General features: G+C 50.7%; 1 protein-coding gene across 1 annotated transcript in view; it reads left to right on the plus strand.

The window, feature by feature from the left end:
• Positions 1-14,216, plus strand: part of Igfn1 (immunoglobulin like and fibronectin type III domain containing 1) — a 32,824-nt gene extending 18,608 nt beyond the window's left edge. Inside the window, exons 13-25 of the mRNA XM_048809626.1 lie at positions 544-661; positions 1,121-1,245; positions 2,127-2,268; positions 2,629-2,928; positions 3,545-3,844; positions 4,329-4,502; positions 5,531-5,659; positions 6,971-7,273; positions 8,177-8,265; positions 9,663-9,858; positions 10,558-10,857; positions 11,799-12,125; positions 12,968-14,216. Coding sequence (XP_048665583.1) covers positions 544-661; positions 1,121-1,245; positions 2,127-2,268; positions 2,629-2,928; positions 3,545-3,844; positions 4,329-4,502; positions 5,531-5,659; positions 6,971-7,273; positions 8,177-8,265; positions 9,663-9,858; positions 10,558-10,857; positions 11,799-12,125; positions 12,968-12,981 — 2,517 coding nt within the window. The 3' untranslated portion in view covers positions 12,982-14,216. The remainder of the gene's footprint in view (positions 1-543; positions 662-1,120; positions 1,246-2,126; positions 2,269-2,628; positions 2,929-3,544; positions 3,845-4,328; positions 4,503-5,530; positions 5,660-6,970; positions 7,274-8,176; positions 8,266-9,662; positions 9,859-10,557; positions 10,858-11,798; positions 12,126-12,967) is intronic.
• The last annotated feature ends 6,638 nt before the right edge of the window (positions 14,217-20,854 follow it).

A 20,854-nucleotide genomic window follows, 5' to 3' on the forward strand; every position in this document is an offset into this window, starting at 1 on the left:
GGCCCATGGTCCCCGGAAAGCAAAGGTTCAAGCTCTAGAAGGGGCAGGTCTGGTGGTACAGAGGACTCAGGTGGCCTAGGCACAGGGAATTCCACAGAGTGGGAGGATGGTCTTGCCCCCAAACCTGGGGAGTCCAGACTGCAGGGATCCAGGAATGGCTTAGACGATTCCTTTGGCAGAAAAGGCTCTGGAGGTAGATCAGGGAGGATCCAGGGCCCAGGCTCTCAATTAGGGCAAGGACAGGGAGGAGGAAGGGGGTCTCTTGGGGAGCAGGGGTTTTTGGAGGCTGAGAATGACAAAGCCCAAAGTCCCAGGACCCTAAAGGAGTATGAAAAATGGGAGGCAGGAGAGTCTGGCAGGTCAGGCAGGAGGCCAGGTCCCCGCTGGAGCAGGTATCAGGCACAGTCTGGGGTTGAGGCAGTGAAGAGAGGGGGCACAGAGGAGGCCAGAGGCCGGAGGCAGCTACCTGGCAGTGATAATGGAGAGCACCTGGGGGAGACTCAGAATGGAGATGTGAGCCAGGGCACCCCCAGACATCTTGGCAGCAGGAAAAGTGCCAAAGACTGCAGGTTGGACATCCTTGATGAGGGGCAGAGTGCCATGCAGAGTTCCAGGTCTGGATACAAGCCCGGCACTGGCAGTTTCTCCCCGACGGCCCGAGGTAGGTATTCCTGGCTGGGCTATTGGGGGTGGGGTGCAGCAAAGGAGAAGTGTCCTGAACACTGAGCTGCCTGGGCCATTCCCATCCGTGCCAGCACCCCCATTTTCAGGAGCCTCTTGCAAATTCAGTAAACAACTACTTCCTCTTTGTGTAGACTGATTCCAGGCTGTGTGAGACTCAGAGGCCCCCTGGGCACCTGGTCCTAAAATCCTATGACAGAAATACCAGAGTTGTGAAGCAGGCCAGAGATCCCCCTTCCCCCAGAAGACCCTGGGGACTTCTTATCTGTGTGACTCAGGGGCCCCTCTACCAGCCTAGGTCCTGCTGAGAAAAGTGGAGGCTTGTCTGTGCTGACACTGGGGGATCCCAGTGGGCAGGACCATGGTGGCCATCCCCAGGGTGCAGCGCAGGCTATGACCTGGGAGGCTGGGCCTTGAGGACTCCTTTGTGTATCTCCAGGCCCCAGGGGCTACTTCTCTCAGGGCTTGGCTGACACAGAGGTGCAGCAGGGGAAGGCCGCCACGCTTTCCTGTACCCTCACCAGGGACCTGGGACCTGGTGCCTGGTTTAAGGATGGAGTCAAGGTATTGTCCCCTCACACTTTCTTTTTACCAACCAATGTGGGTGCCTGTGGGGGTGGGGGCAGGGACAAAGCAGAGGGATAGAGGATAGAAGGTTGGCTAAAAAAATTGTTTATTACTCTTAATTTTACTTATGTACCCACTTTGAGAGAAGCTTAAATAGCCAGAAACTTGGTGTGTTTAAAATTTAAAAAAAATCATAAATGAATGTGGTGCCAGCCAATCCTGTGGCATACCCCTTGTTCTTCCACCTCCCCCAATGTCTTCTCTACACCTGCACCTGCCAAGGTCCACCCACCCTCCAAGGCATCATACAAATGCACCTTCCCATCCCAACCAGGGGCCTCTTTCGTCAGTCTTGCAGCTCCTCTGTGCTCCCTCATAGCTCTCACGTCAGGAGGAGATAGCATAGGGGTTCAGAGCACATGGCATCCGGGAGATCTGATTCCAGATCTCCAGTTATGTGACTTTGGACAAGTTCCTTGCCTATAAAATGGAACTAACAATACTACCTTTTTTTTTTTTTTGTACTGGAGATTTAACACAAAAGGGATGTTACCACTGAGCCACATCCCCAGCCCTTTTAGTTTTTGAGACAATTTAGCAATTAAGTTGCTTAGGGCCTTGCTAACTTGCTAAGACTCAACTCAAACTTGTGATCCTCTTGCCTCAGCCTCCCAAGTCGCTGGGATTACAGGCATGCGTCACTGAGCCCTGCTACCTATCTGATAAGGTTGTTGTCACAGTTAAATGAGGTAGGAAGCAAGGAGTGCCTGTGCAGGCACAAAGCTATCAGATCCCATAGCAACTGCACCAGCAGAGGGCGCTGGAGGTGCCAGGTGCGCTTGGGAGTGACTGTCTCTTGCTTTGGCCCTTGTCTCCAGCTCACAGCCCAGGATGGGGTCGTCTTTGAGCAAGAAGGCCTGGTGCACAGACTCCTTATCGACTGCGTGCAGGGCACCCAGGCTGGGAGGTACACCTTTGTGGCCGGCAACCAGCAGAGTGAGGCCACCCTGACCGTCCAGGGTGAGGTCCAGCCCTGTCCTTACCTGTCTGGCAGTCTCTGCAAAAGTAGATAAGCTTTACTTAGAAACCCCTTAATTTTTTTGTAACCAGTCTTCAGCTTTTCAGACTGAGAAGATGACTTATAAAACCAACCCAAGCTCCTCCCCTTCCAGTGTCTTATCTCCTTCCTTGCTAGGAAGTCCTTGGTGAGGTCTAACCCTGGTCCTTCCTGCTTTAAAGTCCATTTCCCTTATATGTCCTCATGAGGTGGGGTGTGGGGTTTCTTACTCTTAGCCCAATCTCCCTCTGGATTCTTCTTTCAGTGTTCCCAGGGACTTGGTGCCTGTCTTCTTTGACTCCCTTGTCCTGTTTTTCCTCTAGATCCCCCCGTAATTGCTCCAGATGTGACAGAGAAACTGAGAGAGCCACTGGTGGTCAAGGCTGGGAAGCCGGTGACAATGAAGATTCCCTTCCAGAGCCACTTCCCTGTTCAGGCCACCTGGAGGAAGGACGGGGCCGAGGTGGTGGGCAGCAGCCGCAGGGGGGCCCAGGTGGCCTTGGGGGATGGCTACACACGACTGTGCCTTCCCAGCGCGAGCAGGAAGGACGGTGGCCAGTACAACGTGATGCTAAGGAGCGAGGGAGGCTCTGTGCAGGCTGAGCTCACCCTGCAAGTCATAGGTGCCAACCCCAGCCTTCGCCCCATCCGAGCCCTGAGGGTCCCGGGGATTCCAGGTCCTCCCTGACAGTAGGGGAAGGTCTGGGGTGCAGTCTCTGCGGGCTCTTTTGCATGCTGTTTTGCATCCAAAGCCACCCCTGTCTGTCCTCTGTCTGCTCCCTATACTGAGCAGGAAGATGCAGTTTGGATGAACAAGGCCCAGGCTCCTGCTGGGAGATGTGGTTATTCTCCCAGGAGCCCCAATGCACAGGGTGCTAGGGAAGTTGCTGGAGTGAGATTGAGGCCCCCAGCTTCAGTGGTGCCAACAACATAGGACTGCTGTGTCCAGGAGGCTGAGCTGGTCCCATGCACCCACCCAATGGGGCTGGTATGGGTTAAAGCATTCCATGGTACATCTGTGTGTGTGTGTGTGTGTGTGTGTGTGTGTGTGTGTTAGGGAAGTAGAGACCAGGGACATCTGTCTGTCTCAGGAAACCTGTGAACCTCTGGGTAATGTCCAAGGCTCTCTGGGTAGTCCACCCCATTGCAGGCTTGCCCACTGTTGAGGGAAGGCCAACATGGCTTCTTTCCAACTTCTCTGACCCCTTTCTCCTCCTGCTCCTCTCTGTGGATCCTCAGACAAGCCTCAGCCCCCACAGGGCCCCTTGGAGGTGCAGGATGGCCACAGGGCTGGTGTCTGCCTCCGCTGGCAGCCCCCGAAGGATGATGGGGGCCGGGCCGTGGAGCACTACGTGGTGGAGAGGCGACAGGCTGGCAGGAGCACTTGGCTGAAGGTGGGCGAACCCCCCACTGACAGCACTACCTTCACCGATGCCGGCGTGGAGCGGGGCAGAAAGTACACTTTCCGTGTGCGAGCTGTGACCTCGGAGGGGGCTGGGGAGGCCCTGGAGTCTGAGGAGGTGTTGGTGGCTCCTGACGGTGAGAGAAAGGGCTGGGGCTGGTGGTTGGAACACTCTTAGATCCACATTGGGCCAGAGGGCAAGCAGGTCTGCCCCTGCAGCTAAAGGACACTGGCTTCTGCCTGGGGCCTTGAAGTCCTTCTAAAGCCCAATGGAGACTCCTTGCCTCAGCTTGATTTGGGATCTGGCAACCAGGACAGGAAATAAGATTGATGGTGTCTATGGGAGTGAAGGGACCAGCACACAGCCTGCTCTCTCAGGGCCCGAGTAGAGGCCAGCATCTTTCTCTATCATATCCTCCTAGTTTGGGATATCCTAACAGGGGACTTAAGGCTGAAAGATTTTGAACCTATCATGCCTGCATCTGAACAGTGTCGCAGAGCAGTCTAGCCAATTCTTACAGTCCCAGGAAAGAGTAGGGTGCCAGATGTTCCGTGCCTTCTACCTCAGAATCTCCTCATGAGCCTTAGCCTCTGGCTGACCTTCACCTTCTTTGCTCCCAGCAATCCCAGGGCCCCCTTCCACCCCGGCCATTCTATCGGCCTCCAGCCAGGGCATCACTCTCACATGGACAGCACCTCAGGGCCCTGGCAGTGCCCACATCCTGGGTTACCTGGTTGAGAAGCGCAAGAAGGGGAGCAACACCTGGACAGCAGTGAACGATCAGCCCATGTCTGGTGAGCAGGCCTGAGGGATGCTTCTCATTGCCCTGGCTCCAAGTTGCTTAGACTTCCTCTTGGCATAGGAGCGTTGCCAGTCCAAATTGGTTTAATAGAATAGGTCTCATGCGGGATGATTTTGTGTCAAGGGGACATTGGCAATATGTGGAGCCATTTTTGATTGTCACAACTGGGTGGGGAGTAGATGATACCGGTACCTGATATGAAGGAGCCAGGGTTCTGCTGACTATCCTACAATACACAAGAGCTCCCCTACTCCCAACAAAACCAAAGAATTATCTGGCAAGAAACATCAACAGTGCTGAGGTTGAATAACCCTGGTTTACAGAAGTCCTGGGTTAGAGCCAGAGATGAAGGTGTGAGTCCTGGGCCCTCTACTTCTGACCTTGTCTTTGGGTAGCCCTCTTCTTCTCTAGATCTATTTCCTCATCCACAAATAGAGAGAAGAGAACAATCCTCATGGTTCTGTCTCATTAAGTAGATTCCTAAGAACCAGCTGCTTTCTGAGATCAGAAAGAACTTGAAAAAGCCAAAGCGTTGGGCAGATGCTAAGGTATCCCATGACCCTTTGCATTTCTGTGTTTTGCATGCTGTGGAAGCCAGGTTTGTGGAGGAAAGAAGGGACCAGAGCAGATAGTCAGGAGACTGGCTTCTAGTTGTGGCTGAGCTACTTAGGAGCAGAACCCTCTCAGGGCCTTATAATTCCACCTCCAGAAAGACGGAGATGAAGGGAGGGCACCACCCTCCCAACTCCACTACTGATTCAACTTCATTTAAATGAACAGCTCTGTAAGGTAGCACAATCTGGAGAGATTAAGGCACTTCAGCAAATTGGTAGCAGAACCAGATAGGGATTTGGGACCCCAGCATCTTTTCGCCTTGGAGAGAACTGAGTCACACGTGGATGGCCAGAGAAGGGAAGTATTAGGGCCCAGCCTTGTTCTTCTTTGAATTTGGAAGCACCAAGATGTCTGTTCATCTCCTGGTCCCCCAGTGTGGGATTAATGTAGGGTGTGTCTTCACAGAGAGGAAGTGCACTGTGGAAGATGTGCAGCAGGGCTGTCAGTATGAGTTCCGGGTCACAGCAGTGGCCCCCTCAGGCCTTGGAGAGCCTGGGCCCCCATCTGATGCTGTCTTTGCCCGAGACCCCATGAGTGAGTAGGATGTCAACCCAAGGGGTGGTGGTGGGATGGGTGGTGAGCATGGGATGGTTCTGAAGCCCAGTGGGACAGGACAGGAGGTCACAGGTAGGAGAAAGTGGCCAGGAGGGCTGGAAGATACGGGTTAAAAGGCCACTGGGATGAGGCATATCTTAGGGGCCCTCTATTGAAATCAATCAGAATTAAAAGACTCCTTCCTGACCATGTCACTTGCTCTCTGGCTTCTGGGCAGGTCAGTCCCCAAGTTGGCCAGGCGGCAATCTATTTGAATGAATACACTGGGAATAGAATATTTTATAAATTTAATTGTTCAAAGGGGCATCTAAATTTCAGTCCTAGGAAGGGCAAAGTGTGGAATGGAGGGATGAGGGAGGAGAACTGGCTGTGCACCTTTTCTTGTCAAGGAAAATCTCTCTTGACTACTCTATAATCAGTGATGAAAATGGAGATAGCAAATAGGATAGGCAGTGCTGGGGTAGTAGTCACAAGGGTGACTACATTCCCTAGATTTTTTTGAGGGGGGTTGCTGGGATTGTACCCAGGGCCTCACACATGCTGGACCAGTGCTCTACCACTGAGCTACACCCCCGCCCTATGTTTCTTAGATTCTTGCTACTGAGCAAAGTCTGGGCAGCATCACCAGGGAACTTATTAGAGTTCGCTCAGCCTCACCTCCGACCTACTGAATCAGATCTGTGTTTTTAACAACATTCCCTGGTGATTTGTATACAGAAAGCACTGCCCTAGACCAACACTTTCCAAACTTCACTGGGAATTTATTTAGAGACACCCGGGAGCTCTTCCTGCCCTGTTGCTCAGGATGCACCCAAATCAGAATCTCTGGGGCTGCCCATATTTTTAAGCTCCCGGGTGGGTCCAACATTCAGCACTCTCTAAAGCCCTTCTACATGTACCCTGCCTTTCCTGTGTTGCAGACAGCCCCCTCCTGGGGTAGGGAGTGCTGTTATTATTTCTGTTTAACAGATGCGTCTGCTCTGCGTGCCCAGAGGCAGTTCTAACTCAGCGCTTACAGTTCAGAAAAAAAGACACAGAGTTCTAGTCTTCAGGGATAAAGGATCCTAAGAGGTCATCCACTAAAGTCCCCATTTTCAAGAATTAGAGAGGGTGGTTAGGTACTGGACAGAGGCAGAGTTTGGTTCAGGTAGGTGCTTCAGGGGCCACGAAGTGAAAGGACCCCAAGAGAAAGAAACTGTCTCCCATGGGAAGGCTAATCAATGTCCACCTGAGTGACCTCCACCAAGAGAGGCTGATGCCATTTCTGATTTTTCCACTGTGCTTGACCAGGACCCCCTGGGCCTGTGCGGGATCTTCAAGTCACGGACACATCACACACCAGCATCACCCTGAGCTGGGTGGGGCCAGATGCCCAGGATGGGGACAAAGCTCAGGGATATGTGGTGGAGCTGTGTGGCTCAGACAGTCTCCAGTGGAGCCCATGCCACGTGGGCACTGTGCCTGGGACCTCCTTCACAGTCAAGGGGCTTCGGCCTCGAGAGAGCTACTTTGTGCGGGTGACAGCAGTTAATGACGGGGGCCACGGCCAGCCCACTGCCCTGGACACCATAGTGCACACCGTGCCTGTTACTGGTGAGTACCACCTCTTTCCCACACTGAGCCCTGCAGGCCCTTCCTGAGAGGGGGCTGCCGAGCAGCCACCATGCACGTGCTGAGCCAGGATCCCCTTCCCCAGCCTAACAAAGTAACATGTGTTGACACTTCCCATGTGCAAGGTGCTGGGCCGGGCAGGCCTAGTTGGAAATGGTTTCTCATTGCAGCTCATTACAAAGTTGATATTATTTTTATGCCCAATATACAGAGAAGGAAACTGAGATCCCAGGTCCTTTTCCCAATGTCTCACCCTTGGTGTGAGGCAGAGCCAGGATTTGAAACAGGTGACTCCAAGGCACAAGGGCCGCTCAGCTCAGGCAGTTCCTGGTCAGGGTGGAGCATGCCCCAGACCCCGTTACCAAAAGGCAGACTGTCTTTCCCTTTGGGTCTTAGTTACTAGAACCAGCTGACCTGTCTTTGACCCAAGTTGACACTGGGCCAGCCCAGCTGACCCTAGTCATCATGTGAAAATAAGGAGAAAAGCACACAGCACCTGAGTCCAAAATCTCAGAATCTTGTCCTGGCTCTGTTCCTAACTCAGTGTGACCCCGGGCAAGTCATCTCCTGTCTTAGATTGGTGGTTATGTCACCTGCAGAACCAAAAAGATGGACTGTTTGTCACTTCCTTCTTCCAGGCTAACCCTAACCCTCTGCCTTCCCTACCCCAACTCCTGTCCCTCTCCTCCAGCATGTCCCCACCACTCCTGGGGCTCCCCTCCCCACTTTCTTCTGCCCAGTGCCTCTCCTTTGAGGTTCTTCAGCTGGATGGGATTTTAGCAGCAATTAGACTGGCCTGGCCTCCCCTTCTGCTCTGCTGCGTTGGTGACCGGGGGCTGGGGTCCAACCGTGGAGGGAGGTGACGAGCCATTTTATGTGTTCCAGGCTGTCCCAAATTCCTCATGGACTCCAATGCAAAGGACTCAGTGATGGTCAGAGTTGGGGACACCATTCGTGTGCCTGTCTCCTTTGAAGTGAGTGGGTCTCGAAGGTGTGGGGAAGGGAATCCAGAGTGGCCGAGGGAGACAGAGAGCTCTGTGGTTCTCTTGCCTTCGTTGTTGTTGTTGTTGTTGTTGTTTTGGGGGGTGGGGGTCTGTAGTCAGTGAAGTCAGGCCACAGATGAGGAAGGCGGGAGGAGGGTCCTCTTTAGTGGCATAGCACATCCCTGGTGGCTGGGTGGCCTTTCTGCTCCCTGTACAGTATACACAACCCTCTAATGGTACCTTCTGGTACTGCACCTCCAAATTAGGGCTCTCACTTTTCCTCACCACTTTCGTCTGCGAATTCAGAGGGTCTCAGGATGATCCTCCACCGATGCTAACACCTCCCGGCTCTAGGGACACCATAGCACTAGTATAGTGATTAAAAGCATAGATTGCCTGGGTTCAAATTCCAATGTCATCACTGACTTTGGACAAATACCTTAACCTCTCTGTTTAAACTTCCTCCTCTTTCAATGGAGATAAATATAACCTAACTGAAAGGGTTGTTTTCAGAAGGAATCAATCCCCTGAAAGCACATGAACAGCCTGGTGTATGGCCAGCATTCAATATGTGTTACTTTTATTATTATCATATTTATTGTTATCAAAATCATTATCACCTGTGTGGGAGGCTCAGCAATGGCAGAACCATAATGCATCTCTGCCTTAATCTAAATGACATGTTTTTAGCTATTAGACACTGGAGGACAATGGCAGCGATGACATGTTAAACATGTACTGAGTGTTCTCTACATTCTCAGCCCTGCTCTCTGTGCGTTCCAAGTATTGGTAACTCCTTGAGTCCTTGGATTGTTAGTCCAGGTGCTAACAATCAGTTACTGTTAGCTTCCCCAGTGTGCCTGCCACTGAGGTTCCCACAGGCGGTTGGCAGTATGGTCATCAAGCAGCTGGACTGGTCTCCCAGTCAGTCAGGGTCACCTTAGTTCTAGACCAGACCACTATAATCGCCCTCCTGCATTCTCTCCCTATCACAGGGATTACCAAGTCACCCCCTGCCTGGTCCTTCTCACTCCCATCCAGCACCAGGTGAATCCAGATTCAGTGATGTTTTCTTGCTCAACGTCTTAGAGCAGCAGCTCAGTGCTTAGAGAATAAGACCTGGATGTCTGCATGGGCGGGGTGCTAGGGTATTGCCTGGCCTACCTGGCCAGCTTCCTTTCCTATTCCACCACCCCCACCTGCCAGCCCCACACTACATCACCGCCTCTCTACTGGCCTGCTTCTGAACAGGCACTTGCCCACCTCTGAGTTTGCGCAGACGTTTCCCCTCCCAGAATGCTCTTCTCACCACCTCTACTCTAGGCCACTTCCACACCACCACCAAAGCTCCCACTTCTCAACCCTTCCTTCCTCTCATTTTCCTCCAGGCTGGCCCCATGCCTGAGGTGACCTGGCTGAAGGATGGCTTGACTTTGTCCAAGAGAAGTGTGACCACCACCAAGGATGGCCTAACCCAGCTTCTGATTCCTACAGCTGGCCTCTCAGACAGTGGTCGCTACACTGTGGTGCTGAGGAACCTTCAGGGGAAGGAGGCTGCCTACGACTTCCTCATCAGGGTGGCAGGTGAGGCGGCATGGCTCTGGGCTCCAAGCACTGGCTGGGCCACTCACCGAGGCATGGAGGTTTCCCCTGCCTGGGCACAGGTCTCAGCCATTCTACTGGCCTGTGTGTGCAAGGTGGCACACTGTCTTCTTTTCCTCCGTGCTTGAAGACAGGAAGAAGGGCAGGGGGAGGGTCCCTTATGGGCTTTAATTATTCTTCTGACTCAGGACCTTAGGGACAATTCAGCCACATCCCCTCCCTAGACCCCAGTTAGTCTTGGTTTGGAGCCCATGAGCAACGGTGGTCACCACCATTACAGCACTGGAAAGACCCCATGGAAAGAAGTGTCTGGGTCCCTTGTACAGGATAAAGGTTGCCCTCCCCTGAAGTAACTCCCAGGCAGCCCTTATCCTGGAGAAGTCTCTGGATATTCAGACAAGATGAAACAGAGGAATGGAGGGAGTCTACCTTGATTTTGTGAAAACCTCTGTCCATGTCCTATGTCATTTTCCCTAAAAACTCGGGTGAATTAAAACGTATTCTTTTGGGAAAGGTTTTCTACCCTCTACAGATAACTGTGCACCCCTGACCAAGTGCCCTCCAGTTACCTGCCTTCCAAGATTGCAACCCCCAGAAGACTCAGGGGCTCTGGAAGGGACCATACCAGAAGCCCTGCTGGGTCCCCTGCAGTGCATGCTCCCTCTACCCTATCTCCTGCAGCATGCCCACAGGCTCCTGGGCCCATCCGCCTGCAGGAGAATGTGCCCAGGACAGTGACAGTCCAGTGGGAGCCCTCTCCAGACGAGGTCCAGGGTCCCCCTCTGCACTACACGGTGCTGATGTGCTCCTCGTCACACGGCTCCTGGCACGAGGTGGCTGACCGCATCCACACCAACCACTTCACCCTCCTGGGCGTCCTTCCTGGCATTGAGTACCACTTCCGAGTAGTGGCCAAGAATGAGCTGGGGACCAGCAGACCCTCAGACACCAGTGAACCCTGGTGCCTCCCCAGGCAGAGAGGTGAGGGTCCCCTGGATGGGGAGAACTTAGCTGACTATGCTCTGTACTTAGGCCACCTATTCTAGGGCGGTGGAGTGTGCAGGATGGGGCAGAGTGGCAGCTATGGCAGAGATGGCGGGGAGCCTGTCCAATGAACTGGACCATGGGTCCATCCAGAACCAGAGCCATGGCTTGGTCTTCCCAGCTCCTGCCTGACCCCTCCTCTACTGATGTTCCTTGTGTTCTGACTCAGGGTGGGTCCTCCCTGCAGGGAGAACAAGTTGGCCTGTGGGTGTTTGGGTGGATTGTATATTGGGGGGACCACAGCAGAAGCCCTGCTGAGTCTTCAGGGAGCCCACCAGAGCTGTCCCCTCTAGAGTGTCTTGGCTAGGGATCAGGAAACAGACTTCTCTACCTGGTTCTGTGTGAACTGTCATTTAACTTGCCAACACGGGCCCTCCTTGGACTTGACTTGCCCATTTGGGCGAGATGAACAACTCTTGACTTCAGTGGCTACATGCTACCCACCTGAGCATCCCAGAATGGCCTCCTGCATGCTTCTAGATGAGAGATGAGGGCTATAAATTTAGCCATAAATTTAGAAGTTATCATGTTTCTGAAAAAAAAGTGTATGTTACAATCAAATAGATGTGGAACTTAAAAGAGGTCACTAGAAAAAGCAGATTATAAAATCAGATGGGTGATTTAATTTCTAATAAAATGCAAAAAGATCTAGAAGTTTCTACACCAAAATATTAGCTTCAGTCATTTATATATACATATGTGGGTAGAGAGATCATGATTGGTTCTTACTCTTATCCTTTGGATTCTGAGTTCTAATCTGTCCGCAGTGAATGTGTGTTAGGCAATGGGCGTCAGCACCGTGAACTTTCTATAGACTTGGCCCAGACAGGTCTTCTCGCTTTCTGACCCTCCTCCCTGTCGCCCTGGTTTCCATGCAGGCAGATTCACAGTGAGGGCTCCCAGCTACCGGGAACCAGACCTGAGCCAGAAGCCCCGGTTCCTGGTGGGCCTGCGGACCCACCTGCTGCCTCCAGGATGCGAGTGTCGCATGACCTGTGCGGTGCAGGGATCACCCCGGCCTCATGTCACCTGGTTCAAGAATGATCAGAGTCTGGAAGGACACCCCACAGCATACAGCACTGATATGCTGGGCGTGTGCTCCCTCGTCATCCCCAGTGTCTCCCCTAAGGACAGTGGCAAGTACAAGGCTGTGGCTGAGAACCCGCTGGGCCAGGCTGTCAGCACTGCCACCCTCATCGTCACAGGTAAGGGTGGCTGTCCTGGCAATGGGCCACACTGGCAAGGGAGCAGGAAGAGAGCCAGAGGAACAGCCACCTGCCTGCCTTCAGGGAGCTGTCCCTTCTAGAGTGTCTTGGCTGGGGGTCAGGAGACAGGCTTCTCTACCTGGCTCTGTGTGAACTATCATTTAACTTGCCACCATGGGCCCTCCGTGGCCTAAACTTGCACAGCTGGGTGAGATGAGCAACTCTTAACTTCAGTGGCTACATGCTGCCCACCTGAGCATCCCATGGTGGCCTTCCACATGCTTCTAGATGAGAGATGAGAGGCTTCTTCTCTGTGACCACTCATAAATATGTCCAGATAGGGACATTTAGTGCCTACAGGGCCATATTGACTCTCTCACTGTAATCTCCAGAAAAGCAAATAGTATTTATTGATAAGAAAACATTTCCCCCCAGTGGTACTGAAAATATATTGTATTTTGAATAGAAAAAAAAAATAAATAATAAATCCTAAACATTTTTAGTTATTCAGAATTGACCTTTGTGCAAAAATGACCCTTCAGCACCGGTCAGAGCATCTCTCAGGGCATCTGTTCAGAGCCACTTAGGTGCTACCCTCAAATGCCCCAGCTTGAAGATACTCATAGTTCCAGAAAGAAGTGGGTATTTGATGGTGTTAGAGTTGCCCAGAGGGCTAGAGAAGGACTTTACCCAAGCTCTGAGAGCATGTGGTGGCCATGGATTTGAACCTGGGCCCACTGTGGCAGAGCCCGCAGAGCTAAGCTGTATTGCCTTCACCATGGATAGGTGTGGGAGGGGCAGCTGCCCCTTGTAGACCAGCTGGAATATCCTGTGTCTTGCAGAAACCAGCTCCTAGCCTCGCCCTACTCTGGGATGGCCCTGCCCGGCCCCCCAGCCACGGGATGGATGACAGAACTCTGAAGCTTCACTTCTGACACACACGCCGGCCTGGGGAGATGATCCCGAAGGATGGAGTCCATGCCTTGAGACTCAGGAGTAAGAGGGCTTCTGGGGATACTTGCCCAGCAAGACAGAGAGTCCTTGGGGAAGAAAAAGAAGGGTACAAGTGGTAGTCCCAGAATAGTCACTGAAAAGGATGACAGCAAACCTCCCAGATCTGCCCACATGGATTTCTTTCTTCTCCACTTCAGTAGACCTGGAAAGAGCCCACCTGCAGGGTGCTCCTTGTTTGCCTAGTCTGGGCCCCTTAGAGGGAGGGTGGGAGAAGCTGAGCCTCTGTGACATCAGGAAGGAAAGAGGAAGAGAAGTCAGAGGTCCTGGGTGAGAATAAGGGCATCAAGGGTGTGTGTTGGGGCACGGGAGACACCTTCTGTACTTTCCTTCATTAAAACATCTAAGAAATTTTTGCAAATCAACTTGGGTTTTGTGTGTTGTAGGAAAGATTCCAAAGCAAAGGTTTATGTATACCAGGCTCCTGCTGGGAGACGGGGTGGGCTCTGGTTCAAGGGAAGAACAAGGTCAGAGTTAGGCTCTCCTGCCTAACTGCGTAGGCCTACGCAGTTAATAGCAAGGGCAGAAAAGCCCAGAAAGGTTAGAGGCTCTGTGTAGCAGAGGCCTCCCTTCCTCCCGGCCCATGCCTCCCGCATGCTTCCACCCTCAAGCATCCTCCAAGCAGCAGGGCTAGAGCCCTGCCTTGGGGGGTATATGTAAGGGGACCACAGAACTGGTTGCCTAGGACTGTCAAATGCCTGTCCCTCCCCAGAGACAGAAACAGTCTGGGCTGGCGAGAATCCTAGAGAGCAGGAACACAATCTGCTCTTCACTCCCTCTTTTTGGATCCTGGTCTCTGCTTTCCACAGTCTCCCTTTGCACCCCCTCCCCCAGTTCTGTGGCAGATTCAGGAAGAAAGGAACAAAAATCACAGGACAGGGGGTGAGGACAGCACCAGACCTTTCTTTTTTGCTTTGAAAAACCTTACAAGGTTTGTTGAAAATCCCGGAGACCATGTATGTATTTATGGGTGTATTTTTAAACATTTTATTCCTTATTCCTCTTCTATTTTCTGGAAAAGGTTGTATACAATTGATGTTCTATCTTCCTTAAATATATGGTAGAAATTACCAAATAAAACCAGAGGGCTTGGAGTTTTCTTTGTGGGAGGGATTTGGCCACCAAGTGTAAGTCAATTTTTTCAATAGCTATATAAGGCTGTCCAAGTTATTAGCATCTTTTTGAATGACATTTGATAATCTATGACTTTCAAAGAATTTGTCCATTTCACCTAAACTGTTGAATTTATTGGCATAAAGTTGTTATAACATTCCCTTATAATCAATCCATTTACTGTTCTATAGGCTCTCCGAGATATTGCCTCTTTCATCCTTCAGATTGGTAAAACTTATGTCTTCTCTCTTTTATGCTTAGTCAATTGATTTATCAATTTTATCAATCTTTTACAAGGACCACCTTTTGATTTCATCCATTTTCTCTATTATTTTTCTGTTTTCAATTTCATTGGTTTCTACTCTTGGTTTTACCATTTTCTTCCTTCTGCTAACTTTGGGGTTTAATTTGCTCTTTCCCCTTCCTAGTTTGCTAAGGTCAAATCTTAGATCATTAAATTATAGATTTTTACTTCCCTTCTAATTCAAGGATTTTTCCTTTAAGTGCTGTTTTAACTTCATCCCATATTTTTGCACGTTGGGCCTTAATTTCCATTCGGTTCAAGACATTTTCCAATTTGTCTTATTATTTCTTCTTTTACCCATAAATTATGTAAAGGTATGTTGCTAAACTTCAAAGTAGGTGGGATTTCCTAGTATTTATTATTGATTTCTAGCTTGATTCTGTTATGGTTAGAGAAAATACTTTTATGATTTTAATCCTTCAAAAGAGGAAACGTGTTTCATGGCCCCAAACATGGTCCTCCTTATTCAGTGTTCTCTGTGCACTTGAAAATAATGTGTATGCTGCTGTTGGGGGGAGTTTTCTGACCAATTAGGTCAAGTTGGTTAATAGTGTTATTCAGTTTTCAGGTCCTTACTGATTTTCTTTCTAATTGTTGTCTCAAGTGTTTCAAAATGTCCTTTACTAAAATTTGCATTTTCTCCCATAATGGTGGTATATCATTATTTGTCAGAGTAATAATAAATAGCTAAGGAATAACTTCAGTATCTCCAGAGAGGGCAAGAAGGAAAGGGAGGAGGAGGAGGAGCAGAAATACCGAGAACAAGTATGAATAAATAGAAATACATCAGTAATCACAATGAGTGTAAGTCAAATTTCTGGGTAAAAGAAAGTAAAAAATAAACTCCATGGTATTGTACCATACTCTTCTCAGTAACTAATTTATCAAGTAGGCAAAAAAAGTACTAAGGATATAAGAAGTTGTGACCTACAAAATTAGTGAACTTGAGCTAATGGATTCACCTAGACCACTGTGCCAATAATTGGAGGCTTTTTGAAGCACACATGAAACATTTATGAAAATTGCCAGATACTAGTTCATAAAGGTAGCCTGAAATTTTTCAAATGATTAGTGTCATGTAGATCACACTGTCTAGCCACAATGCAACTGGATTGGGAATCAATAATGAAAGCTATATTGAAAAAAGTACATATGTCTGGAAACTTTGAAACACAGCTTTGAGCAATTAGTCAAAGAAGGAACCCCAATGGAAAAGAAGAAAATATTTAGAGCTGAATGATAATTTTAAAAACTATGAAAAAAAATTTAGAATCCAGCAAAAACCAAATGTAGGTTTATAGTTTTATATGCTTACTCTGAAAAAGAAAAGCAAAAGTGCGGTATTGATGAGCTAAGGTCTGTGTTGGAGACAGTTTTCCAGTCTCCCACACTCAGGTATGATCATGTGACTCAGTTCTGGCTAAAGGAATGAGAAGTAATATGAATAACTTCCGGGTCAGACACTCAAACTTCCTGTGCAAACATCCACTATCTTTCTCTCTCTCCTCCCTCCTTCATCAACAATCTACAAAGAATCCTTTGTAATTCAGAGTATGGTGGAAATAATTGCTAAAAGAAACTCGAAAGTTCCTCTATGCTAACATACTCTGAAAAAATGATATGAGAAATAAACCTGAATTGTATTACCCTCCTGAGATTTGGAGGTGGCTAAGCAGTTAAACTATTCTGAATAATATAGCAAATGACTTTTTTTTTTTTTTTCAAAACAATGCCTTTATTTCTATGTGGTGCTGAGGATGGAATCCGAGTCCCACCCCATACTAGGGGAGCGCTCTACTGCTAAGCCACAATCCCAGCCCAGCAAATGACTTTTTAAAACTGAAAAACAAGAGCAGCTACTGGTCTTGGCTCCCTTTCTTCCAGTCACACTGGTCTCCTTGTTGTGCCCTGCCTGTAGTAGTCTTCCTCTGGACACCTGCATGACTCACTCCCACACCTCTTCAGATCAGAGCTCAAACAGTACATCAGGCCTTTCCATCCCAGTGCCGGTGAAGACAAAGATAAAACCAATCTACAGCTTCTACAATAGCCATCACTGAACTGCTTGCAGAACTTGCCTGGACACATTGTGAACTCACCTGTGTGCATTGTGAACTATCTGTTGGTGCAGCGACTTGTGATAGTGTTGGGGTATTTTTGCTGATGATGTCATCGGTGGTACAATTTTTCCAAAAGGAGCCGTCAATTGGCTTGGTGTATCTTCCTCCCTTCTGCTTGTCATGATCATTCAGCTAAAATTTGGGGGCCAACAGAGGTGAGGCAAAGAACCTCACCCCCCCCCGCCCCCCTGCTGGTACAAAGACCTCTCCACAGGTGTGGCTGTATACTGGACCGGTAGTCAGTGACGGGTAAGATCCAATTTCAATGGACCTTACCTAACGGGTAAGGACCATATGTACTATTGGACAACCTAAGGCAGGCACGGTCCCTAAGCCACATGCTTGTTGTTTAAACAGAGAGGGGAAATGTTGAGAGCCACCAGCNGGGGCCCCAGCAAACTTCCAGTGCCTGTCTGGCCACCTGATCTAAAATGGCAGCTCCTTCCTTGCTGCAAAATCTCTGTCCATTTTCTTTGGCTTATCTTTCTCCAAAGCATCGATCACTATCTGACATATTTATTTTGTACTTCACCCTGTATTTGTTTTATCCAATAGAAATCCAAGTTCCGCAAGGACATTTTTTGTGTGTGTGTCTTTTTTGTTGATTGTTCTATTCCCAGGGCAAACATAGGATGAAAAAGTAAAATGAAATATATTGATGCTTTGAAAAAAAACAAACAACGGATTCTCAAATCTCCAAAATTTAGTAAGTAACAAATGGAGTAGTAATTAAACTACAGGCATTAGAATCAGGCTGGTGTCTCAATACATTCAGCAGCTGTGTGAAGTTAGGCAAGGCCCTTTCCTTTAGAGACTTGACTTCCTTGTTAGTAAAATTGGCATGAAACAGTGCTCTTTTTCAGAGTTGGGGGAATTAAAAGTGCATAACAGTGACTCCCTAGGTGCTGGTAGGAAAATGTTATGTGGGTTTTAACCATTAATGATTAAGGTGGCAGTGATGACAAGGGACATTTCTTATATAGAAAAGTGACCCCCTGCTTTGATGAGTTCGGAGTCATGGCTGGGAGGTCCTGGATCAGGAGCTGGCTGAGCTTCTGATGATGCAGGCCTAGCTGAAGGGGGTCACTGAAGGGGCTGAAGCTTGGAGAATTCACAGGGTTGGCCAAGAAGGTGCTGATCAAAGCTGCCTGGGAGAGACTGACCTGGGTGCTCTGCTCATCCAAGGGCATACGGAACCCAAGCCTCAGGCTCCCTGACCACCAGCCACCAGGAGACCCAGGGGATGCTCCAGGCCCTGGAGAGAGGAGTATGTGAGGCCAGGAGAATGCCTGGAACAAAGGCTGGGCTTGCCACTCAGTGTACTGGAGGGGTGGAGAAGACACAGGCTGGCCAGGTCAGGTTTCAGGCTCCATGGTGACTGCTGGACAGGAACCAGTGGGATCTGGGAAAGGTGGACAGTGTGACAGAGCTGATGAGAGGTGGCCCCAAGGTGCAGCAGCTGGACAACATCTGGTGAGAGCAAGGGTCAAACAGACTGCACTGAGGTCGGATCAACCCTGCTGGGGGATCTTGGGCACCTCACTTAATCATCCTTGGTTTTGGACCTTCCTTAAGTGGGGTGACATTCCTGTCCCGCCTGCTTCACTGGGCAATGCAGATGAACACACTCGGAGCAATAGTGAGGCCTGGTAATGTTATGACTGCCTCCCCTCTGGGTCTCCTGCATCGTCCTACTGATGGCCGCCCATGGCAGTGGACCCTGGGAGGAGCCGGGGAGCATCGATGGAGACATCATGGTCTGGCTTGCTTTTATCCTTGTGGGTGTTTCCCAAGTGCTATCCTCATTAATCTATCAGTTCCCTCACCTGTAGTTATGGAGCACTTACTATCTGGGTGCTAAGAACACAGCATGATTTGTGTCCTAGGGGCTCCTGCCATGGCCAGGCAGGTCCATTACAGCTGGGTCAGTGCTGGGTCAGAGCTTAGATGAAAGCAGGTAGCCCGGGGAAAGCATCAGTGGGGCTCCTAACTCAGCTTAGGGGGATCAAGGAAGGCTTCCTGGAAGAGGTGGCACTTAGAGGATAGATTAGAGTTGCAAGGCAGAAGATCCAGATACAGGTGCCAGTGGGAACTGGTATTTTGGGAGGCGGGGAGGTAAAGCAGATGAGTCTTTATGATTGGATGCCAGCTGAGAGGGGCAGTAGGGTCCTCCCCTCTGGAGGATGGAGATGAGGCCATTTTAGGCACAATCTGTTGAACGCTGGAACATCTCAGTGGCAAGGCTCAGGTGTAAGGCTGGAGATGCACATTTGGAATGCATCCATGTCCCTGCTAGGAGAATAGGGAGGTGGTGAGATCGCCCTGGAGAAAGGAGTAGACTGAGAAGAGGGTGGGCTAGGGTGGACCCCAAGGAGAGAGTGGATTCAGAAGCAGCCAGAGAAGTTGGGGAGATCAGCAGCAAGTGTGCAGGGGGGTGGGGGCCTGCAAAACAGAGCAAGTTGTTCATGGGCAGAGAAGGAAGAGCTGGGGCCTGGGTGTGGGGGGCACCACACAGCATCTGGGGCTCTGGAGGCAGGGCCGGGGTAGCCGCAGGGTAGGGTTCATAGGGACAGTGGTGAGGGAGATCCTGGAGTGCACCTGAAAGAGTGGGCACGTGTCCTCTGGTCAATGGGCAGCCTGCCCAAGGTTTAGACCTGGAAGTGGCCAGGTTCTTGTTCCAATTTGCTCACTCGTTGTATAGCCCTGGGCAGGTTACCCCCATTCTCCAAATCTGTGTCCACATGTATCAGACCCATGCAGATGCCCCTCCTGCTGGGCCCTTGGAGAGACTGAGGAGCTGGTATGGGTGCAAGGACAGGAGCCTTGAGCCCCGTTCACAGTGACCACGGGAGAATGCACCAGGCAGAGTGTAGTCTCCCATCCCCCTCCTCCCCACCCTGAGGGAAAAGCATCCGTGGGGCTCCTCACTCAGCTTAGGGGGATCCACTCTAATCTGTCCTCTAAGGATCTACTCAGGTGCCAACTCCTCCTTTAAGCGATGTTTCTAGAGAGCAGAGTGAAGAATTTTCTGGGCTCCCCTGATTCCCACCAGGTAGACTACACGTCCACATGGGGCATCCCAGTGGGAAGGGTTTGGTATCTTTGGGAATGAGTGTGGTGACCACAGGCAGACTGGGAAAGAGGGACAAGTAGTGCCAGAAAAGGCACAGGGGGGTCCAGACTCCCAACCAGGGGTCCCCACTGTCCAGACTGACATCCCACCTAAGATGGATGAAGAAGTGACCGTTGGCGAGCCCAGCCGCAGAACCCTGTGCTGATGCCCCTCTGGCCCCGGGCCTCTGCTGTGGCAGCTGCAGGCCCAGGAGCTGGCCAAGGAGCAGCAGGCGCAGCACACCCCACAGGGCCTCCTGGAGCGGAGCGCAGGCCGCCACCTGGAGACCTCTTCCAGCAGCCTCTGCGGCCTCTGGGCTCAGATAGGAGAGTTGGCCTGGGAGGGTGTAGAAACCAGGCAGGGAGAGGGTTTAGGGCTGGTCTGTGCCTTAGGGTTCTGGGGGCTCCATGAGCAAATGCACTTGTTGCTGTTAGAACACTGGAGACTATTAGTATCAGGCTGTTCCTATTAGTAGCAACAAGAGGCTTCACCACCAAGTTGCTGGAGTTCTAAATCCCCCAGGGGAGCAGGAGGTTGGCCTCCAAGAATGGAATCCAAGGGGAAGAGAATGTCAATCCTCCCAATTTGCCCTTTTGCCCTACCCCTGCCTCCCCCAGCCAGCACCCTCAGATCTTAGAGAACTCAACCCCGTCAGGAAATGGACATGGGGCTCATTTCCATGGAGACCCCTCCTGCACCAGAACCACGGACAGTGTAAAAACCCCAGGCCAGGACACCTGGCCCCTGACCTCTGCTCTGAGAGACTTTGGCAACACCCCAGGCCCACCGTCTGTACCTCGATTTACTTCTCTGTGCATGAGAGGCCCCCTTGCTTGTTCTTTGCTTCCTCTCTGGTTGGGCTGGGAATGGGCCTCCTCCCCGCAGAATTTAACAAGGGGCCCTCCTGCCCTGGGGAGGAGAGGGCAGCACAGGCTGGGTGCTGCATGGTGACCATGGAATTCTGGTGGCCACCAAGGCAGGTTGGAGTCCAGTTTGAAGTCCCCACTGCGGCAGCTTCCCCACAACCTTTGTGAGGCAAGGAGGCACAACTCCTTCTGTAGATGACAGG

The sequence above is a fragment of the Marmota marmota genome, unplaced genomic scaffold, assembly GCF_001458135.2.
Source record: "Marmota marmota marmota unplaced genomic scaffold, marMar, whole genome shotgun sequence".
Taxonomy (NCBI): Eukaryota; Metazoa; Chordata; class Mammalia; order Rodentia; family Sciuridae; genus Marmota; species Marmota marmota.